The sequence below is a fragment of the Mesoplodon bidens genome (assembly GCF_964165515.1).
Source record: "Mesoplodon bidens genome assembly, chromosome: 10".
Lineage (NCBI taxonomy): Eukaryota > Metazoa > Chordata > Mammalia > Artiodactyla > Ziphiidae > Mesoplodon > Mesoplodon bidens.
Window position 1 is genome coordinate 77,403,060 of NC_138172.1, and position 18,639 is coordinate 77,421,698.

At 40.1% G+C, this 18,639-nt stretch overlaps 2 protein-coding genes across 8 annotated transcripts in view; one reads left to right on the top strand and one right to left on the bottom strand.

Moving 5' to 3' along the window:
• CYP39A1 (cytochrome P450 family 39 subfamily A member 1) overlaps window positions 1–16,798 on the bottom strand; it is a 68,382-nt gene extending 51,584 nt beyond the window's left edge. For both annotated transcript variants that reach the window (XM_081247162.1, XM_081247161.1), the window contains exons 1-5: window positions 16,397–16,798; window positions 11,035–11,170; window positions 6,778–6,952; window positions 5,123–5,272; window positions 3,771–3,864 (exon numbers count right to left, since the gene is read on the bottom strand). In XM_081247162.1, the coding sequence (XP_081103288.1) occupies window positions 3,771–3,864; window positions 5,123–5,272; window positions 6,778–6,952; window positions 11,035–11,170; window positions 16,397–16,573 (732 nt within the window). In that variant the 5' untranslated portion in view covers window positions 16,574–16,798. The remainder of the gene's footprint in view (window positions 1–3,770; window positions 3,865–5,122; window positions 5,273–6,777; window positions 6,953–11,034; window positions 11,171–16,396) is intronic.
• A 90-nt stretch (window positions 16,799–16,888) lies between these two features.
• Window positions 16,889–18,639, top strand: part of SLC25A27 (solute carrier family 25 member 27) — a 28,514-nt gene continuing 26,763 nt past the window's right edge. For 4 of the 6 annotated variants that reach the window (XM_081247327.1, XM_081247326.1, XM_081247329.1 and 1 more), the window contains exon 1: window positions 16,891–17,315. In XM_081247327.1, the coding sequence (XP_081103453.1) occupies window positions 17,210–17,315 (106 nt within the window). In that variant the 5' untranslated portion in view covers window positions 16,891–17,209. Of the gene's footprint in view, window positions 17,316–18,639 lie in introns of all 6 variants that reach the window. The other 2 variants (XR_014016953.1, XM_081247330.1) reach the window with 1 other exon arrangement.

Below are 18,639 nucleotides of genomic sequence, written 5' to 3' on the forward strand. Positions count from 1 at the left end.
TGCATCCAAGTTTTGGCAATTATGAATAAAGCTGTTATAAACATCCATATGTAGGTTTTCGTGTGGGTGTAAATTTTCAAACCATTTGGGCAAATACAAGGAGCACAATTGCTGGACTGTATGGTAAGAGTATGTTTCATTTTGTAAGAAACCTCCAAAAAGTCTATACCATTTTTCATTCCCACCAGCAATGAATGAGAGTTCCTATTGTTCTACAAACTTGTCAGCATTTGGTATTGTCTGTGTTCCAGATTCTGGCCATTCTAATAGGTGAGTAGTGGTATCTCATTGTTTTAATTTGCATTTCCCTGATGACATGTGATGTGGAGCATCTTCTCATATGCTTATTTGCCATCTATATATCTTCTTGGGTGAGGTGTCTCTTAAGGTCTATTTTTGGTCTGTTTTTCCATTGGGTTGTTTGTTTTCCTATGTTGAGATTTAAGTGTTCTTTGTATATTTTGGATAATAGTCCTTTATTTTGCCAATACTCTCTCTCAGTTTGTGACTTGTCTTCTAATTCTCCTGATATTGTCTTTTCACAGAGCAGTTTAATTTTAATGAAATCCAGCTTAATAGTTTCTTTTATGAATTGTGTCTTTAGTGTTGTATCTAAGTAGGCATCACCACACCCAAGATCAACTAAGTTTTTTGCATGTGAATGTCCAGTTGTTTCTGCACTATTTGTTGAAAAGTCTATCTTTGTTTCATTATATTGCCTTTGCTCCTTTGTCAAAGATCAGTTGACTATATTTAATGGGGTCTCTTTCTGGGCTCTCTATTCTGTTCCATTAATTTATTTGTCTATTCTTTTGCCAGCACCACATTATCTTGATTACAGAAGCTTTACAGTAAATCTTGAAGTTGGATAGCATCACTTCTTTGAAGAACTTTGTTCTTTTCCTTCAACATTGTGTTGGTGATTCTGGGTCTTCTGCCTCTGCATATAAATTTTAGAATCCATAAAATGTTATAACTTGCTGGGTTTTTTTTTTTACTGGGGATTGCATTGAATCTATACATCAGGTTGGGAAGAACTGACATCTTGACAATATTGTCTTCCTATCCATGAACATGGAATATATCCCCATTTATTTAGTTCTTTGACTTTGTTCCTCAGAGTTTTGTAGTTGTGCAGTTTTCCTCATATAGATCTTGTTTTGTTTTATATATATGTTAAGTATTTCATTTTGGGGAATGCTAATGTAAAGGGTATTGTGTTTTTAATTTCACATTCCACTTATTCATTGTTGGCATGTAGGAAAGCAATTAACTTTTGTGTATTAACTTGGTATCCTACAACCTTGCTAAAATCACTCATTAGTTCCAGTAGTTTTTTGGTTGATTCTTTTGGATTTTCTCTACATATGTTCACATCATTTGCAAGCAAAGACAGTTTTATGTCTTCCCTTTCAATCTGTATAATTTTTATTTCCTTTTCTTGCCTTATTGCATTAGCAAGGACTTCCAGTACTATGTTAAAAAAGAGTGGTGGGAGGGGACATCCTTGCTAAAGGGGTTCTGGTACCAATTTCCAATGTGTGTGAGGGGGGTTCTACACACCACAATGCTTGGTTCATCATCTGGGTGTCTTATAATTCAGCTCAATTATAACACTATATACCCAAAGATAGCATCATGTTCCACAGGCTAAGGGTTTAGTCCCACAAGACTGTGCCCTGCTCTTCAGATGTCAGTTGCAAGCCCAGGTTATTGCCTGTGCTTCTGACTAACTGGCTAATGATTAGAAGTTACACAGACCCCCTCCTCGGATTTCAGGTGCCAGTTGTAAGTCCAAGTTGTTACCTGTACTTTTAACTGACTGGCTATATAAATCAGAGGTTCCCATGAAGCCCCTCCTCAGATTTGATTAATTTGCTAGAGCTGCTCACAGAACTGAAACATTTTACTTATTAGATTACTGGTTTATTATAAACGTATGCGATAAAGCCTACAGATGAACATGCAGCTGAAAGAGGTGTGTAAGGCAAGGTAGGGGTAAAGGCCAAGGAACTTTTGTGCTTGCTTGAAGCATGCAACTCTCCCCAAATCTCCAAGTGTTCATCAACATAGAAGCTCTCTGAACCCCGTCCTTTTGGGTTTTTATGAAAGCTTCATACATAGCCATGATTGATTAAATCATTGGCCACTGCTGATTGCCTCAACCTCCAGCTATAAATTTCCTTCTAAGCATTGCTTTCACTACCTCCCACAATTTTGATAGGTTATTTTTTCATTTTAGTTTGTTTCAAAATATTTTAATTTCTCATGAGAGTTCTTCTTTGATCCATGTGTTATTTAGAAATGTGTTGTTTAATCTCCATATATTTTGGGATTTTCCAGTTATCTTTCTGTTATTGATTTCTAGTTTAATTCCACTGTGGTCTGAGAAGAGACATTATATGATTTTTTTAAAAATGAAGTTACGCAGTTCGTGAGTGTTCAAACTGAATTCTATCCTGGTCATAAACATTGAATTAGCGTCAGCAGAGGTCAAAATTTGTCTTTATTCAAAGCGGGAGTTCGAGTACCTATGATTAAAGTGCCTCATTTCTTCAGAGTAAGAAAAATAAATGCTATTCTAGAAGTATTGTCAGTGGGGAGTTTTAACTGGGGCATTAAAACCCCTGTTTTCTAGGCTCATAGATTACAGATCTATTTGGATACAGCTTTTATACACACATGGCTTTACCTCTAAATCCTGGAAAATAATGCAAACAAAAATGTGTTTGTCTGGATCCATTTATAAAATAGATTATTTAGCTGAAACATAGTTTGTCAGTGAAGGGCATTCCAGTCTAGCTTTCTATTCCCTTTATTCCGGAGGGAGATCCCCAAACATTTGCACATTCCTTTTTTTCTAAGGTAATCTTCCTCTCCAGTGTTAAGCAGAGTTGTTTGTGATAACACTTGCTATCAAAACTAAACACAAACAAACAAAAATGTTTGATATCATCTTTCAATGCTAAAAGATATGAAATAATTTCTTCCATGATAACAATGATAAACTCTTACATGGTCTTTACTATGTTTCAAGTGCTTTACAAATATTAACTCACTGAATGACAAAACTGAGGCCAAGAGGTTAGGTACCATGCCCAAGGTCACACAATGGTGACTGGATTTGAGCCCAGGCAGTCCAGGCCAAAAGGAATCTCCAGAGGGTGAGTCTGGAGAGTCAGGTAGTTTTCAAAAGTTTTCAGAGATTCTAATGAGCGGCCACGGCTGAGAACCATTCATTAGCAAGCATCAGAACCATCTGGAAGGTGTATAAAACCCCAGATGGCTGGGCTCCCAGCGTTTTGCCAAGTGGTTTCCCAGGCGACGTTGGTACCATTGGTCTAGGGACCACGTGTAGAGAACCACAGATCTAGGACACTTAGGACAGTGACTCCCAGTGTGTTGCTTTTTAAATTATATCACACTACCTGGTTGCATTTGAAGAAAGAAACAATTAGTCGTGGTGGCCTCAAGAAAAAAGTCAACTTTGTCGAGCTTTCTTATCTTTGCCTAATTTGCCATAACTCCCACCTGTGACTGTTGACACAACCAGCTGTATAATCGATAAATCATTAAAAAAAAAAAACCCTCAGACTGTTGTGTTATTTTGTTGTCTGTAGCCTCAATTTTTTCTTATGTAAAATAGGGCACAAAAATGGTATCTATGTAACACATCTCATGATTTTTAGCAAAAATATTTTTTTAACAATCGTAGTTTATGACTGTTTTCATCTCAGGTATTTTAGCAAAAAAAGCTAAGGAATACTTACCGGGGAATTATCTTTTGCAGATTTGCATGTTTTTATATCTGGAATGTTTTTCTCAAAAAGTGCTAGAAGCCACTTTTTGGATTTTGACCAGTTTCTAGGTGAGAAAAAATATGTGGATAAATTAATTTGAAAGCACTCTAGGAGTAACAGGTCACAGCAGAAAAGGGACTATGTCTATGGAATTTTAATTATTTCTCCAAATGTCTTCTTCATTTTCAGCTGGAACTTCATGAGAAGTCTACCTTCAGACTTATTAGTCCACAAGGAAAATTGAGGGAGCAAGGCAGCCACATTTTAGTATCTTTTGCAAATAAACATTTGCATTCCTAAAGGGCCAGCATTGAATAAGAAAACACGGCTCGGGGACTTCCCTGGTGGCACAGCAGTTAAGGATCCACCTGTCAATGCAGGGGACATGGGTTCGAGCCCTGGTCCGGGAAGATCCCACATGCCTCAGAGCAACTAAGCCCGTGTGCCACAACTACTGAGCCCACGTGCCACAACTACTGAAGCCCAGGTGCCTACAGCCCATGCTCCACAACAAGAGAATCCACTGCAATGAGAAGCCCACGCACCCCAACAAAGAGTAGCCCCTGCTCACTGCAACCAGAGAAAGCCCATGCACAGCAACGACGACCCAACACAGCCTAAGATAAATAAATAAATTTATTTAAAAAAAAAAAGAGAGAGAGAGAAAACAGGGCTCATGATTTGCTTGGTCTAAGTTTGCTCTGGCTGTTGTCAGTCACAGCAGGATCAAAGTCTAGGACAGGGACACGTTGCTAGGTTAAGTGAGGTAAAGCAAACTGACTAAAAGCTTTTTAATCTTTTCTGACCAGTCATCATTTCAGACCAACTGCCAAGAAACTAAAAAATCATGTGTTACTTTGAAATCAAACCATTTTATAGACTTTTATCTGAGCCAACTGTGAGAAATACATTTGACCACACCTACTTCTGCCTCAGGGAGAATAAGGACGTTGGATTCTGACACGGGTCACACTTGATGATGTAGCAATGACTGTGATAATAATAAGTTGTAAATGGCATAAAAGGCCTCAAAATAGATTCTTCATTTCATTCTCATATTCTCCCCTCTCCTTTTGTTTTTATTCCTCAAAATGAGAATAAAAGGAAATAATCCATCTCTCTTCTTCAGTTCCTCCCTCAATTCACTCACACACACACACACACACACACACACACACACACCCCTCCAAACTGGTCATAAGAAATAGCTTCTGTCTCTTCCACTTAAACTGCTGTTATAGCTACTTAGAACAAAGGAGAGAAATATATGAATAGCTGAGAAGAGCTTGATCGGGGAATTAACATAGGAAACAACTCTCTACCTGAGGAGACATTCTGGCAACTGGGACCCATATTCGAAACCTTCATCATAAGCTTGAAAGTGCTGATGGAACTCCCTGATTTTCCTCTCATTTGTGGGAAACAGACCTTTTTTAAAGAGCACGTTCACTGTGACCGGGTAAAGGAGATGCCTACAAAGATAGAAACACATAAAACGTCAGAGCCAATGACCACAGAAGGCATAGGTTACAAAAGAAGGCATTATTGAATAGCTATATATTAGGGGTAGACAATCATATGTGATATATTTTTTGGGGGGGAAGTCATTCTTAAGAGATTTTAATATTTGCTTCCTGTGCTCAAGATAACTTGGGGTAACTGAAATTGTGGTCTTATTCATCTGAAGATTTTCAAATGCTTTCTAAGCAAGTATTGTTAGATCCTGACAAATGTGAGATGACACACAGAAAGAGATCGATTCAATATGATTTCAACAAGCATTTATTTAGCAAATAATAACAATAACTGAGATACAGTTCGTACCTTTAGACAGCAGCCAAAAATAACTAAACAAAGAACCAAGGGCAATATTAGTCACCAAATTCCTAGTATCTCCCAGGATCCTATAACTTTGAACTATACCGAAAGACTGAAATATAGTATCTATCATCAGCAAGTTTTCCCTCAGGTGAATAAAATTATTTCTGCGGGGTCCTTAAATAAAGGAATATCAGAGATTGTTAATATGCCCCGGGTTAGTAACACTAAGTACTGTTTATTCCATTTTTATTCACCATCCTTTCCTCACAGAAATTTCTCAGGATCTCCTTTCCCTCAAAGTTTCAAAGTCATTCAAGAATGTGCTTTGTTTTGTTGTAGATGTTGCGCATGTTAAAAGTTTGGGTGATTGGTTGCTTGTTTTTGTTTTTACTTTTCCTCTCTTTCTGGAACCCTAACAAACTATTCGATGTTGCTGTGTTTTTGAGTCTGGATGGTTGGTCATGCCTCCAGCATCCCACTGAGATGGAAAAGTGCCTCATGGGTAACTTCGATTTACCAAATCGCCCTGCGCGTGCGGGGAATTCTTCTCACAGCTCCCTGCTAAGCCCTCACGTTTGCCAGAAAGGTCCAGAACATGGCTGAGTGCTACGTGGTTCCCCCCACTGCCCTCTCCTGTCCCGCTTGCCTCTCAGTACCTCCCCTCTCAGAGGACCTGGGCTCAGTCCCGAGGCTCAGGGTGGCTTTTCCTCAGCCACCTTGTCAAGTCTCACAGACACCTCCTGGACCCTTGTCATCTACTTTCTGATTCTATCCTCTTCCCTCTCCTCTCAATGTCTTCTTCTTCTAATGATCACAAATTGCACTGAATGTTTTATCAAAATTCTGATGGATGCATGACAATTATATGAGGAAAATCCATGTAGCGCATACAAAATTGTAAGCAATGACTAGGGAGAAATTATTGTAAACGTGTTAAAATGATTCTATTGGCCTATTTACTTACCTTCAAATTGAAGTGCTAACTGAAAACTGCCCATTAATCAGAATTTAAAAGACTAATAGCATCTTTTAATCACCTAGCTAGCTAGACTTCATTAATCCACTAGAAAATTTGTGAAGTCCAATGTATAGGCTTCAAATTTTTTTTATTCCAAAAAAATAAAAAACAAAATTAAATAATAAGGCATCTATTTACCTCACTAAGTTGTTCAGGTCCATGGTCCCATGAGGGCCTAAATTCTCCAGCTGTTCGTGTAATTCTTCAGTCAGTTGTCCAGTGAATCGATATAGGTTGAAAGTCCCCATTTTCCCTTTCACCATGACATAAAGTTTCTCATGCAGTTTTAAAAAGATATTCTTTGGGATTGATGCTATAAACAGAGAAAACGCTTTTCAAAAGAAGCAACCACTTCTTTTTTTTTTTAACATGTTTATTGGAGTATAATTGCTTTACAATGTTGTGTTAGTTTCTGCTGTATAATAAAGTGAATCAGCTATATGTATACATATATCTCCATACCCCATCCCTCTTGCGTCTCCCTCCCATGCTCCCTATCTCACCCCTCTAGGGGGTCACAAAGCACCGAGCTGATCTCCCTGCATTATGCAGCTGCTTCCCACTAGCTATCTATTTTACATTTGGTAGCGTATATATGTCCATGCCACTCTCTCACTTCATCCCAGCTTACCCTTCCCTCTCCCTGCATCCTCAAGTCCATTCTCTACATCTGTGTCTTTATTCCTATCCTGCCCCTAGGTTCTTCAGAACAATTTTTTTTATAGATTCCATATATATGTGTTAGCATACGGTATTTGTTTTTCTCTTTCTGACTTACTTCACTCTGTATGACAGACTGTAGGTCCATCTACCTCACTACAAATAACTCAATTTCATTTCTTTTTATGGTTGAGTAATATTCCATTGTATATATGTACCACATCTTCTTTATCCATTCATCTGTCGATGGACACTTAGGTTGCTTCCATGTCCTGGCTATTGTAAATAGAGCTGCAATGAACATTGTGGTACATGAGTCTTTGAATTATGCAACCAGTTCTTGAAGCAAACAGTCAATAGACCTCCCTCTCTATTCCTTGATCAGCAGAGACTAGAGCCAAAATTCACCTAGTACATAGAATCACCTCCTGCAAATAAAAGTAGGTGAAGATCCAATATAGACTGAGATAGTGAAAGTCCGTAGGGTAATTCACTTTAAGGGATGATTTGTATGGGGGTGATTAAGGAAGCCTCTGGGAAACACAAATCTAGTGATTTTATTTCCATGTTTAAAACTTTTCATTGGCTTCCTATCCTTAACAAAGTTTACAAGGCGTTTTACCCTCTTTCCAGCTCTATAATGACATTGCTAGCCCTTTCTCCCTCCAAACATATATCCCAGGTATACTGAAAACACACACTCTTTTATACATCTCAGCATTTTCATGAGCTCTTCTATCTGCTCAGAATGTTCTCTACTTGACCGATCTCACCCTCCCACCCCTATCCCCCCCCCACTACAAGCCATACATTTCTTCTGCTAACTTCTCTCCTTCAAGTGTCTTCTTGAATATCACCTCCACCAGCAGGGCTTTCCTAGCCCCAATAGCTTTAGCCCCACTGTTTCCTTTATCTTAGTGTTAATGCTCCTTTCATGATACTCTCACCTGGTCTGGTTGGGTGCTAAGAATATGAATTTTTAAACCCATTACACTATTCCTTTATATTTTTCTTTAATCCTCTTTTATTGTCTTCAAAGTAAGTTTTCCAAAAAATAATTTTTAATTTTATATTTCATCATCCTATTATATGTAGGATACATTTTGTATAGGTTAATGAAAACTAATTTGTGGATTTCCTGAGCATGCGTTGTCTCCGTGGTAGGGGAATAATTGAAAGGAATGGGAAGCTGGCTCAAGAGTAAATATTAAGATATTTCATCTGTTAAATAGAAATATTTAAGCATGCAAGTCCCCAGGGGAGGCAGAGGTGAAAAAATGTGATCACTTCAATACACCTATGATAGGTGAGTAAGTTGGTATATGTTTCTCAAGGAATATGTGAATTTACAGATCAAGAGTCTTCAAAATATTTGTATTTCTTTGATCTGGAATTCCATAGTCTAAATATCAAGAAGCATTAAAGAGTCAAAAAAATTTAACCAGCATGTTGTGATTTTTCATGCAAGCAACAAGAAACAATAATCATGCTATTGATCAACTGACAGCCTTGAAAACAACCTTTTTTGTCTTAATGGCAAGAAATGCATAAGAAGCTATATGAAAATGAACCTAAGAAAGATGCAAAAAGGGAAGCAAGGAGGAAAAAGAGGGTAGAAGCAAGCACAGACACTGTGAAAGCAGAGAAAAGAACCAGGCACAACATGAACCAGCTCTGCATTCTTGGGAGGACAAGTGGCCTCAGCATGCATGTCTGCAGCCTGGGAAGAAATAAAGGCAGACATGGGCTTCCCTGGTGGCGCAGTGGTTGAGTTTGCTTGCCAATGCAGGGGACACAGGTTCAAGCCCTGGTCCAGGAAGATCCCACATGCCACAGAGCAGCTAAGCCCATGCGCCACAACTACTGGGCCTGAGCTCTAGAGCCCGTGAGCCACAACTACTGAGCCCGTGTGTCTAGAGCCCGTGCTCTGCAACAAGAGAAGCCACCACAATGAGAAGCCCGCGCACTGCAACGAAGAGTGGCCCCTGCTCGCCGCGGCTAGAGAAAACCCCACACACAGCAACGAAGACCCAACGCAGCCAAAAATAAAACAAATAAAATAAATAAATTTATTTTAAAAAAAAAGAAAAGTTAGAAAGAAAGGCAGACAGTCACACTGGAAGCGTGCTGACAAATTCAGTCCAGCAGTCTCTGAGGATGGAGAAAGAAACGGCACCAATTATATGAAGTTAAGCCCCACTTACCTCAATAGCCCTGTGGACTATGTCAGGAAATGCCATAGTAAAGGGCTTACTAAGCAGTGCAGTTCTACTTTCAAGGAGCAGAGTAGCAACATGAGATCAAGCCAAGAGCTATAGCCTGTAGAACATTGTATACACAGCGGCAGAGCAGAGTTAGTGACAGTTTGGGAGCTGCAACAGGCCGCAGATGCCAATATTTTCCCAAGTAAACATCAGTGAGGTGACCTCATCTCTTACACATATCTAATGGAGATCCAAATGTTTTAGGTTGCCAATAATTTGTTTTACAAGGGCCAAATTCATCACATACTCTTTTCTATCCCTAAAGAACAAAATAATGGGCCTGCCTCATTCTTTTTTTTTTTTTTTTTTTTTTTTTTTTGTGGTACACGGGCCTCTCACTGCCGTGGCCTGTCCCATCGCAGAGCACAGGCTCCGGATGCGCAGGCCCAGTAGCCATGGCCCACGGGCCCAGCCGCTCCGCGGCAAGCAGGATATCCCCGGACCGGGGCACGAACCCGCGTCCCCCGCATCGGCAGGTGGACTCCCAACCACTGTGCCACCAGGGAAGCCCCTGCCTCATTCTTTTTTTTTTTTTTTTTTTTTACTTTTTATTTTATATTGGAGTATAGCCGATTAACAATGTTGTGATAGTTTCAGATGCACAGCAAAGGGACTCGGCTATACATATGCATGTACCCATTCTCCCCCAAACTCCCCTCCCATCCAGGCTGCCACATAACATTGAGCAGAGTCCCCTGTGCTATATAGTAGGTCCACTGGTTATCCATTTTTTTTTAAGTTTATTTATTTATTTTTTTAATTAGTTTCTGCTTTATAACAAAGTGAATCAGTCATACATATACATCTGTTCCCACATCCCTTCCCTCATGCATCTCCCTCCCTCCCACCCTCCCCATCCCACCCCTCCAGGCGGTCACAAAGCACCGAGCTGATCTCCCTGTGCTCTGCGGCTGCTTCCCACTATCTATCTACCTTACGTTTGGTAGTGTATACACGTCCATGCCTCTCTTTCGCCTTGTCACAGCCCACCCTTCCCCCTCCCCATATCCTCAAGTCCATTCTCAAGTAGGTCTGCGTCTTCATTCCCGTTTTGCCCCTAGGTTCTTCATGACATTTTTTTTTTTAATTCCGTATATATGTGTTAGCATACGGTATTTGTCTTTCTCTTTCTGACTAACTTCACTCTGTATGACAGACTCTAGGTCTATCCACCTCATTACAAATAGCTCAGTTTCGTTTCTTTTTATGGCTGAGTAATATTCCATTGTATATATGTGCCACATCTTCTTTATCCATTCATCCGATGATGGACACTTGAGAAAACCATAATTCAAAAAGAGACATGTACCAAAATGTTCATTGCAGCTCTATTCACAATAGCCCGGAGCTGGAAACAACCTAAGTGTCCCTGCCTCATTCTTGATAGAGGAGTGAAGATGTGATTGTTACCTAAAACTGCTCTTGGATTCCATGTTGTATTTCAAATGAACTATCTGAAAATACTGTTTACCTGTACGATAGACGGGATTTTGCACTGCTAGTTCAAAATTTACTTCTTTGGATTTTAGAAACACATTAATTCCCTCTTCTTCAGTAACAAAGGTCATTCGGGTGCCCACGGCAACGATTGTAAATATCGGTCCATACTGAAAGAAAACACATAAATACAGATCATATTAGTAAACATTTCTGATAAACAAGTTACTGGACCATGGGTTATGCTTAAGACAGTGTTCCTCAAGAACCCCAATGCTGAATTCACAGTCAAGATAAAAACTATTATGATTATATATAATTATAAATTTTGACTGAGCAAAATCTAAATTATAAAAATCTTAATTTATTCTGTTGTAATATTTAACCTTCCTTCTGATAGTGCTATTATTTGCTTATACCTTCCTTTCTGGTAGTAGAAGTAATAATTAGAAATAATGATTGGAGGGCTTCCCTGGTGGCGCAGTGGTTGAGAGTCCGCCTGCCGATGCAGGGTACACGGGTTCGTGCCCTGGTCCGGGAGGGTCCCACATGCCATGGAGCGGCTGGGCCCATGAGCCATGCCGCTGAGCCTGTGCGTCCGGAGCCTGTGCTCCGCAGGGGGAGAGGCCACAACAGTGAGAGGCCCGCATACCGCAAAAAAAAAAAAAAGAAAGAAAGAATGATTGGAAATTATATCAAACACCGTGCTATTTGAGCACTGTTTTCAAGATATCAGGAGGGTTATAAACAACCTATGGTTGAACTTTGTTCAAGAAAAAGATAAACTGCTGACTGATGTCACCCTCAGTCTGTAGTCACTCAACAATGTCCTGCAATCCCCAAATTTCTGTAATGTGCTCACTTTCCAAAATGACTCACCTGTTCACCTAGCCCAACCCTCTCCACTCTGAGAGGGTGTTCCTGCTTTGTAACTCACTGGGAAAATGAGCACGCTCAGCTTCTCACCAACAGAGCTTGCAGACAATTGTACCCATTTGTACCCATTCTCCATGCCTCCCCTTGAGTTAACACAGATGGAGGGTCCTGCCCCTGGGAAATGCCCACCCTCCTTCACTTGTGTTATGGGTTCCACACTCTCTCTTTGTTCTATGTGTATGCCTTCTCTCTTGTACACCATCAGCTTTGCCTTTTCTATCAGATCGCTCCTAGGAACCTACAGTCATCCTCCAGTGCAGAGATTGGTTTGGTTTTAGGGAGTCCATGACTTTATTTGGGAAAAATATATCATTATTTTCACTGGCCTCTGATTATAATGTAACATTTTCTTCAATTGTGAATGGAGGCAATATACCACAATCTTCCCCACGACTCTATCCTCAAAAGAACCTACTGTTCCAATTGTACTTTCTTAGATTTGGCGTCTATTTGGCATCTATCTATCATAGGGCCAGTTATATTAGCTATATTTTCTTATTCTTGATGCTCGGCTTTGGTGGCCTCACTACTGGGTAGAGACAGCTCTCCCAGGGCTAGTCAGTTTTTAGAGACAGCAAAGGACTCAGCCAACCAGGACCATGCCTTTCATATGGAAACCAACCCATCTTGAGTCTGTGTCCCCAACCACCTCCTGATCTAACTCTCACACGCCAAGCCAATATTATCCTTGCCCTAAATCATCGCAGGGAGAGGCACTAGGTACCCGGAGACCAACCTTATAGCCCAAAGTCCTCAGAAATTATTCAAACTAGTCAGTCCTAAATTGTTTACCCTGCCTTGCCTTGCCTTTCCTGAGCAAACCCCAATAAAGGCTCTGGGTAGGGCTTTCTCTTGCTCCCATCTTCTGCCTCCTGACAGGGTGCTTTCCCCTGTGGCCCTGCATGGCATGCAGTGACCCCCGCCTTGGACCTGTGAGTATAATAACCTTCCTCCTTCCAAGTCTCATTCTCACTTCCTCCTACGGCTGTACTGACTTTCCCAGACCATATCCAACATGTACATTTTTGGAAAAACCACCCGTACTTTTATATCCCATTACAGTTATTATAAATATCTCGAAATATCATTTAGGCTCATCAGTACTTCAATATTACAGTCACTTCCAGATCTGCATGAAATGGCACGTGATAGTTCCTGTGACACAGTATTGGATGCCATCAGGCAACTGTGGGCCCAATAATCATTGATCCCCCAAATAGTGAGGTCTCATTTTCTTCCATTAGTGATCCAGACATCTACACTGCTTCCCAATATTCCCTACCTAGTATTGTTTATTAATCAATACTTAGAAGAATATGAGTCATTTTCATCGTTGAAGGCTTGTTCAAATGAGAATTCTTAACTTTCCATTAGGAAAGTGGCTTTTGGTAATACATATAGGCACTCGGGCCACATTGTAGGCAATCTTGATCATCTCACTTGATAGTGAGTCCATGTTCTAGTTTCTCAAGTCTAACTTCTTGGAGCCACCTTTGCCCCTTTTCATTCTTTCACACACCACATTCCATCCACCAGTAAATCCTGCTGCTTCCACCTTCAAAAGAGATCCAGCCACTTCTCAAACTTCCACTGCTATCACCATGGTACAAGCCACCAAGGTCTCAAGATTGAATTCTTGCCAAAACCTTCGAATTATCTTTTTTTCTTTTAGTTTTATGTTCCTGTTTTAACAGAGTGCCCAAAATGACCCTTTAAAATTTAAATCACATCACATCACTCTTCTGCTCAAAACACTCACAAAGTTTCCCATTTCCCTCTAAGTTACAAATGTATTCTCAATAATCTATAATAACTCACATGGGAAAAGAATCTGAAAAAGAATGGATATATGCATATGTATAACTGAATCACTTTGCTGTACACCTGAAACTAACACAACATTGTAAATTAACTATACTCTAATATAAAATAAAAATTAAATTAAAAAATACATTTACACTTTGAATCTGATCATTTACTCCACAGATATACTTGCACACATAGAAATGACATTTGTTGCTACATTATTTACAATAGTTAAATATGGAAAACAAACCATGTCAATCACTAAGTGACTGTTTAAGTGAAATATGATTCAGGGAATATTTTGCAGCTTTTAAAACATGCAGATGCTTCTGTTTCTGTGTAGGATGAGAGAAAAGAGGGATAGATTACAAAGATCATATTTTTAAAGGCATCAGAGAGTTGGGGAAATGATAAGAACTAAATGGACTAAAACTCCACAGAGAAGTGTGTAGAAGTGAACAGACAATAGGTCATGATTTATTCCCCTGGTGGCATCTGTGAATTCTGAGTATCGATCAAGGTCAGGACTGAAATAGGAACCTGTGAAAAAATCTACAGATAATAAGAAATTTAATGGTGAAACATTGAACACTTTTCCTCAAATATTAGGAAAAAGACAAGCTTGTCTATGCATGCCACTTTATTCAACAATATATTAGAAGTCCCTCTTTATTTATGCAAGAAAAAAGAAATAAAAGGCATAAAGATCAGAAAACGGGAGATAAATTTATCTGTTTGTAGGACATATTGTGTATGTATAAAAATCCTAAGAAATCTACAAAGTAACTACTGTAACTAATAAGTGAACTTGGCAAGGTCACAGGATACAAAGTTAATATACAAAAACAATTGTGTCTTTTATGTGCCAGAGGGATACCACTGGAAAACAAAAGTGAAAACAATTGTATCTACAATAGCCTCAAGAATATAAAATATTTCAGAAAATAATTAACAATCACAGGCAAGACCCCATCACTGAAAACTACAGAATATTTCTAAAAGAAATTATATAGCTAAATAAATGGGAGAGGTATACAGCATTCGTAGATTAGAAGGCATAATATCATTAAAAAGTCAATTCTCCCTCAATTTTTCCATAGATTTAAGAAACTTCCAAACATTCTTCCAACAGTCTTTATTACAGATATTGGCAAGCCAACTCTAAAATTTATATTAAAATGCAAATAATCTTGAATGCCACATCAATGACAAAAAAACATGAACTTTCACTACCTGATTTAAAGATTTACTACAAAGCTATAGTATTTAAGACTGTGCAGTATTAACAAAGAAGTGGACATACAAATCAATGGAATAGGATAGAAAGGCTAGACGTAGATCTACACATATATGGTCAGTTAATCTTTGAAAAGCTGCAAAGGCAACTCAATAAGGAAAGGAAAGTCCTTCAAGAAATTATACTAGAACAATTGGACATCCAGAGGTCCAATTGAAACTCAACCCTTATGTAGACCTTACAAAAAAACTAACTCTAAGTGGATCATAGACCTAAATGTAAAATGCAAAACTATAAACGTTTTAGAAGAAAACAGAATAACCTTTGTGACCTTGCTTGACCTTCTGAGACAAGCTTTTAGAAACATTCCTTAAGACTTATCAAAATCATATACCTAAGGAAGGCTATGGGAGACAAAGAAGTATTTCTTTAAAAGATAATATTTTTTCCCTAAGATCTTCAAAAATACAATCTTGAGTATAAATTGTGTGAGTATTGAAAAATAAAGAATGGTTAGAGCTTCTAAAAAAAAGATATTATTTTTCATCTATCAGACTAGCAAGAATTATGGTACTTAGTGTGGTCCAGGATATGAAGAGCGAGGCAATCCCCTACACTCAAAGGAAAAGAAAAAGGAAAAGAAAAGGAAAAACGATTCGTACATGCTTTTGCAAGAGTAACACAATAATATAAACAATTTAATGTCCTTTGGGCAATTTCACTTTTAGGAAGTTATTGTGATGAAACAATCAGGTAAGTGCAAAAAGTACAAACACACACAGGAGCGTACACACAAGAATGTCCATTGAAATAAAGAAAAAAAAATAGCAGTAACCTATGTACTATTTTTGAAAGATATATTTAAAAGCTATTTAAAGACAAAAATACATACTGCAACAACAATTACTAATATCCTTAGTGGGCAGTGAAAATGTTATCACCAAATAACACCACCAGCTGAAAATATAGTGCCCACTATATTTGTAAAGACCGAATTTGCAAGCAGTTTTTACAATAGCCTGGTGTTAACTCTTGATTTGGATACGAATTTATTAAGCAAATTGAAATTACTTGTTTTACGCTTCTGTCTTCCCAATTATTGCAAGCATTTAGTTAATATGTATACACTTAGGATTTTTTAGCTATGATGAAGTAACTAGCACTTTTAATCTCTACTTCCAAAAAGGCAGTTACAAGCTGCCTTGTACTTCATAACTGATGAAAATCTATTTCTTTCGAAAAATCTTGCATAAGACACAGTTGTTGATTGCTGAGGAATTTATAAGTGGCTAGATCGTTTAATTGTGGTCAGCAGGTAGGTTCCCCATGTTCTAACATTGCACTTGAAATACAATGAAAGAAAATAAAAAAGAAAACATTACCTCTTCCGGAAACCCCACCTGCTAAGGTCACATACCTTGATTCTTGCTTTCTCTATAAATTCTAGAGGGGTTTTTCCAAACTCAAATCCAGCTCCAATCCAAGGAATCCAGCCCCCTATGCACGGGGGTCCACGCAAGTTCTTCCACTGAAGAAATAATAAAAGAGCAACACAACCTAAGATTATAACCACTGTTGGGGAAATGAATTCCATGTTTTTGTCTAGCACCTTCCTGAATCAGAGAAGGGAAAAGTCTTGCTGCTGTGGTACTTGCTCCTTCCCCCGGAACAGGGCACCCTCCCGACCTCCCAACTTTCCGCTATTCCTTTTGCAGCTTGTTCGCCTTCCTAACTGTAGCCTCCTTTCCCCGCCCCAATTTTTGGGTAACTTTTGCATCATCACTCCCTCCTACGTCCACTTTTCTTTCAAGTTCTGGCCACGCGGGACGGAAGGAAGGGGCTGGATCCTGCTGGTGTGGGTGCAGGGGGTGGAGGAGGAGAAGTGGTGCTGTTGCCATGGAGACCGGGGCTGGTGGCGCGGCGGGCGGCTCGTCCGCGACCAATCAGAGAGCTCGGTCCAGGAGGGGCGGGGCCACGCGGACTACATTTCCCAGAAGCCTCGCGGGCGTCGCGTTGTTTTCCGATTTCACCCCACTGGGCTGCTCAAGCCCTAGGCTGCTAGGGAAAGGGTGCAGGTTCGGTGGGCCCATCTGGCGGAGCCGAGCAAGGGAAATGGTCCCCGCCCCGCCGCTCGCCGGTTGAGGAGGAGCCGCCCTGGCCAGGTGTCAGGCCAGCCGCGGCGCGGGGCGCGGGCCAGAAGGGGCGTATCGTCCTCCCGTGCTGCTGCTGAATGTCGACTCCGGAAGATGAGGAGAGGCTCTCGCCGCTCGCCCAGAGATGGCCCCGCGCGAGCAAGTTCCTCCTGTCGGGCTGCGCGGCCACCGTGGCCGAGCTAGGTACCCGGCCGTCCAGCCTGGGCCTCCCCCGCGAGTCGTCGAGGGGTCGCGCGGGGGTGGGGGGCCGGGCGGGTGGCTTCGTTTCTGGGTGGATGCAGCCCTCTTGGTCCACACCTGACCTGCAGGTGTGGCAGGGTGGGGGCAAGGCCAACCTTGTAAGGAGGAGGGATTGGAGGTCACGAAGGTCTCTTCCTTCCAATTTCGTCTCCCTCGGGTGTGCTATTGCGCCTGAATGTGTCCTTTTAGAAGCTTCCTGAGCTGTCATTCCTCTATAGGGATCATTTTCTCTTTCGTGAGGATGCCCTTTTTAAAACCCAGTCCACTTTTCATCTTTATTGAGGTCATCTCTGTTATTTATATTCTTACGCAGCCTCACTATATCGTTGTGTTTTGGGTCCAAGTTGTGAACCCAACCTGTGGGACTTAAGTTCGTTACCCATCACTTATTGAGCATTCACTCTGCATCTTCCAGTTGACCTCTTTGAGTGGAACTCATCTATACTGTGTTTACCTTGCAGGACTCTGAGAAGTTAATAATATATAAACAAACCCAAGGCAAGGCACCCGCTAATTGCAACGTTATTATGACAATGCTGGAGACTGTACAGATATAGTTCAAAAGACCCAGCCCTGACCTTCTTACAGGCTGGTGGGGAGACATGCAGAGACAGACAATTACATTATTGCTACTTATTATAATGAAGATGTTATTAAGTACCGTAAGAGCAGAGAGGATGAACAGTTACATCTGCATAAGCAAGTCAGAGAAAACTTAAGGGGCTACCTAGAGCAGAACTATGATGCCCTTGCAAGAACAGGTGGTTCTTCCAAGAATTTTGTGACTACATTGCCTGTGTTTTCCCTGCCTTCACTGTGCATTTTAAGATTACCCTTTCATTTTCTTGCCCATTAAAAAAAAAAAAAAGAATAGCTTGGATGTGTAAATATTAGTTTGTCCTGTTCTAAAATGAGTTTACTTTGTATTTCCAGCAGAGCCAGAACATGATCTGTTGTTTGCCCTTAGCGCTCCTCCACTCTTGCCCTTTGGACCCTCTGTTTGTTTTCTTTCTCTTCTCCCAAAGCTGATGGCGAATTTTTATTATTCATTGTTTTTACTAAAATACAATTCATTAACTTAAAAAATTTTTTAAAGCAGATTGCTAAATGATTAGGTATGTTTCCAGTTTTGTTTTGTTTTGTTTTAACCTGATGTTCCCCCTGTGACCAATGGCTTTTGTAAAGGAACATTCCTCCTGTTAAAATTTCATGGAGAATTGTATGGGGGAAGGGGAATCAAAATATGAGATGGTTTTGAGTACAAAAT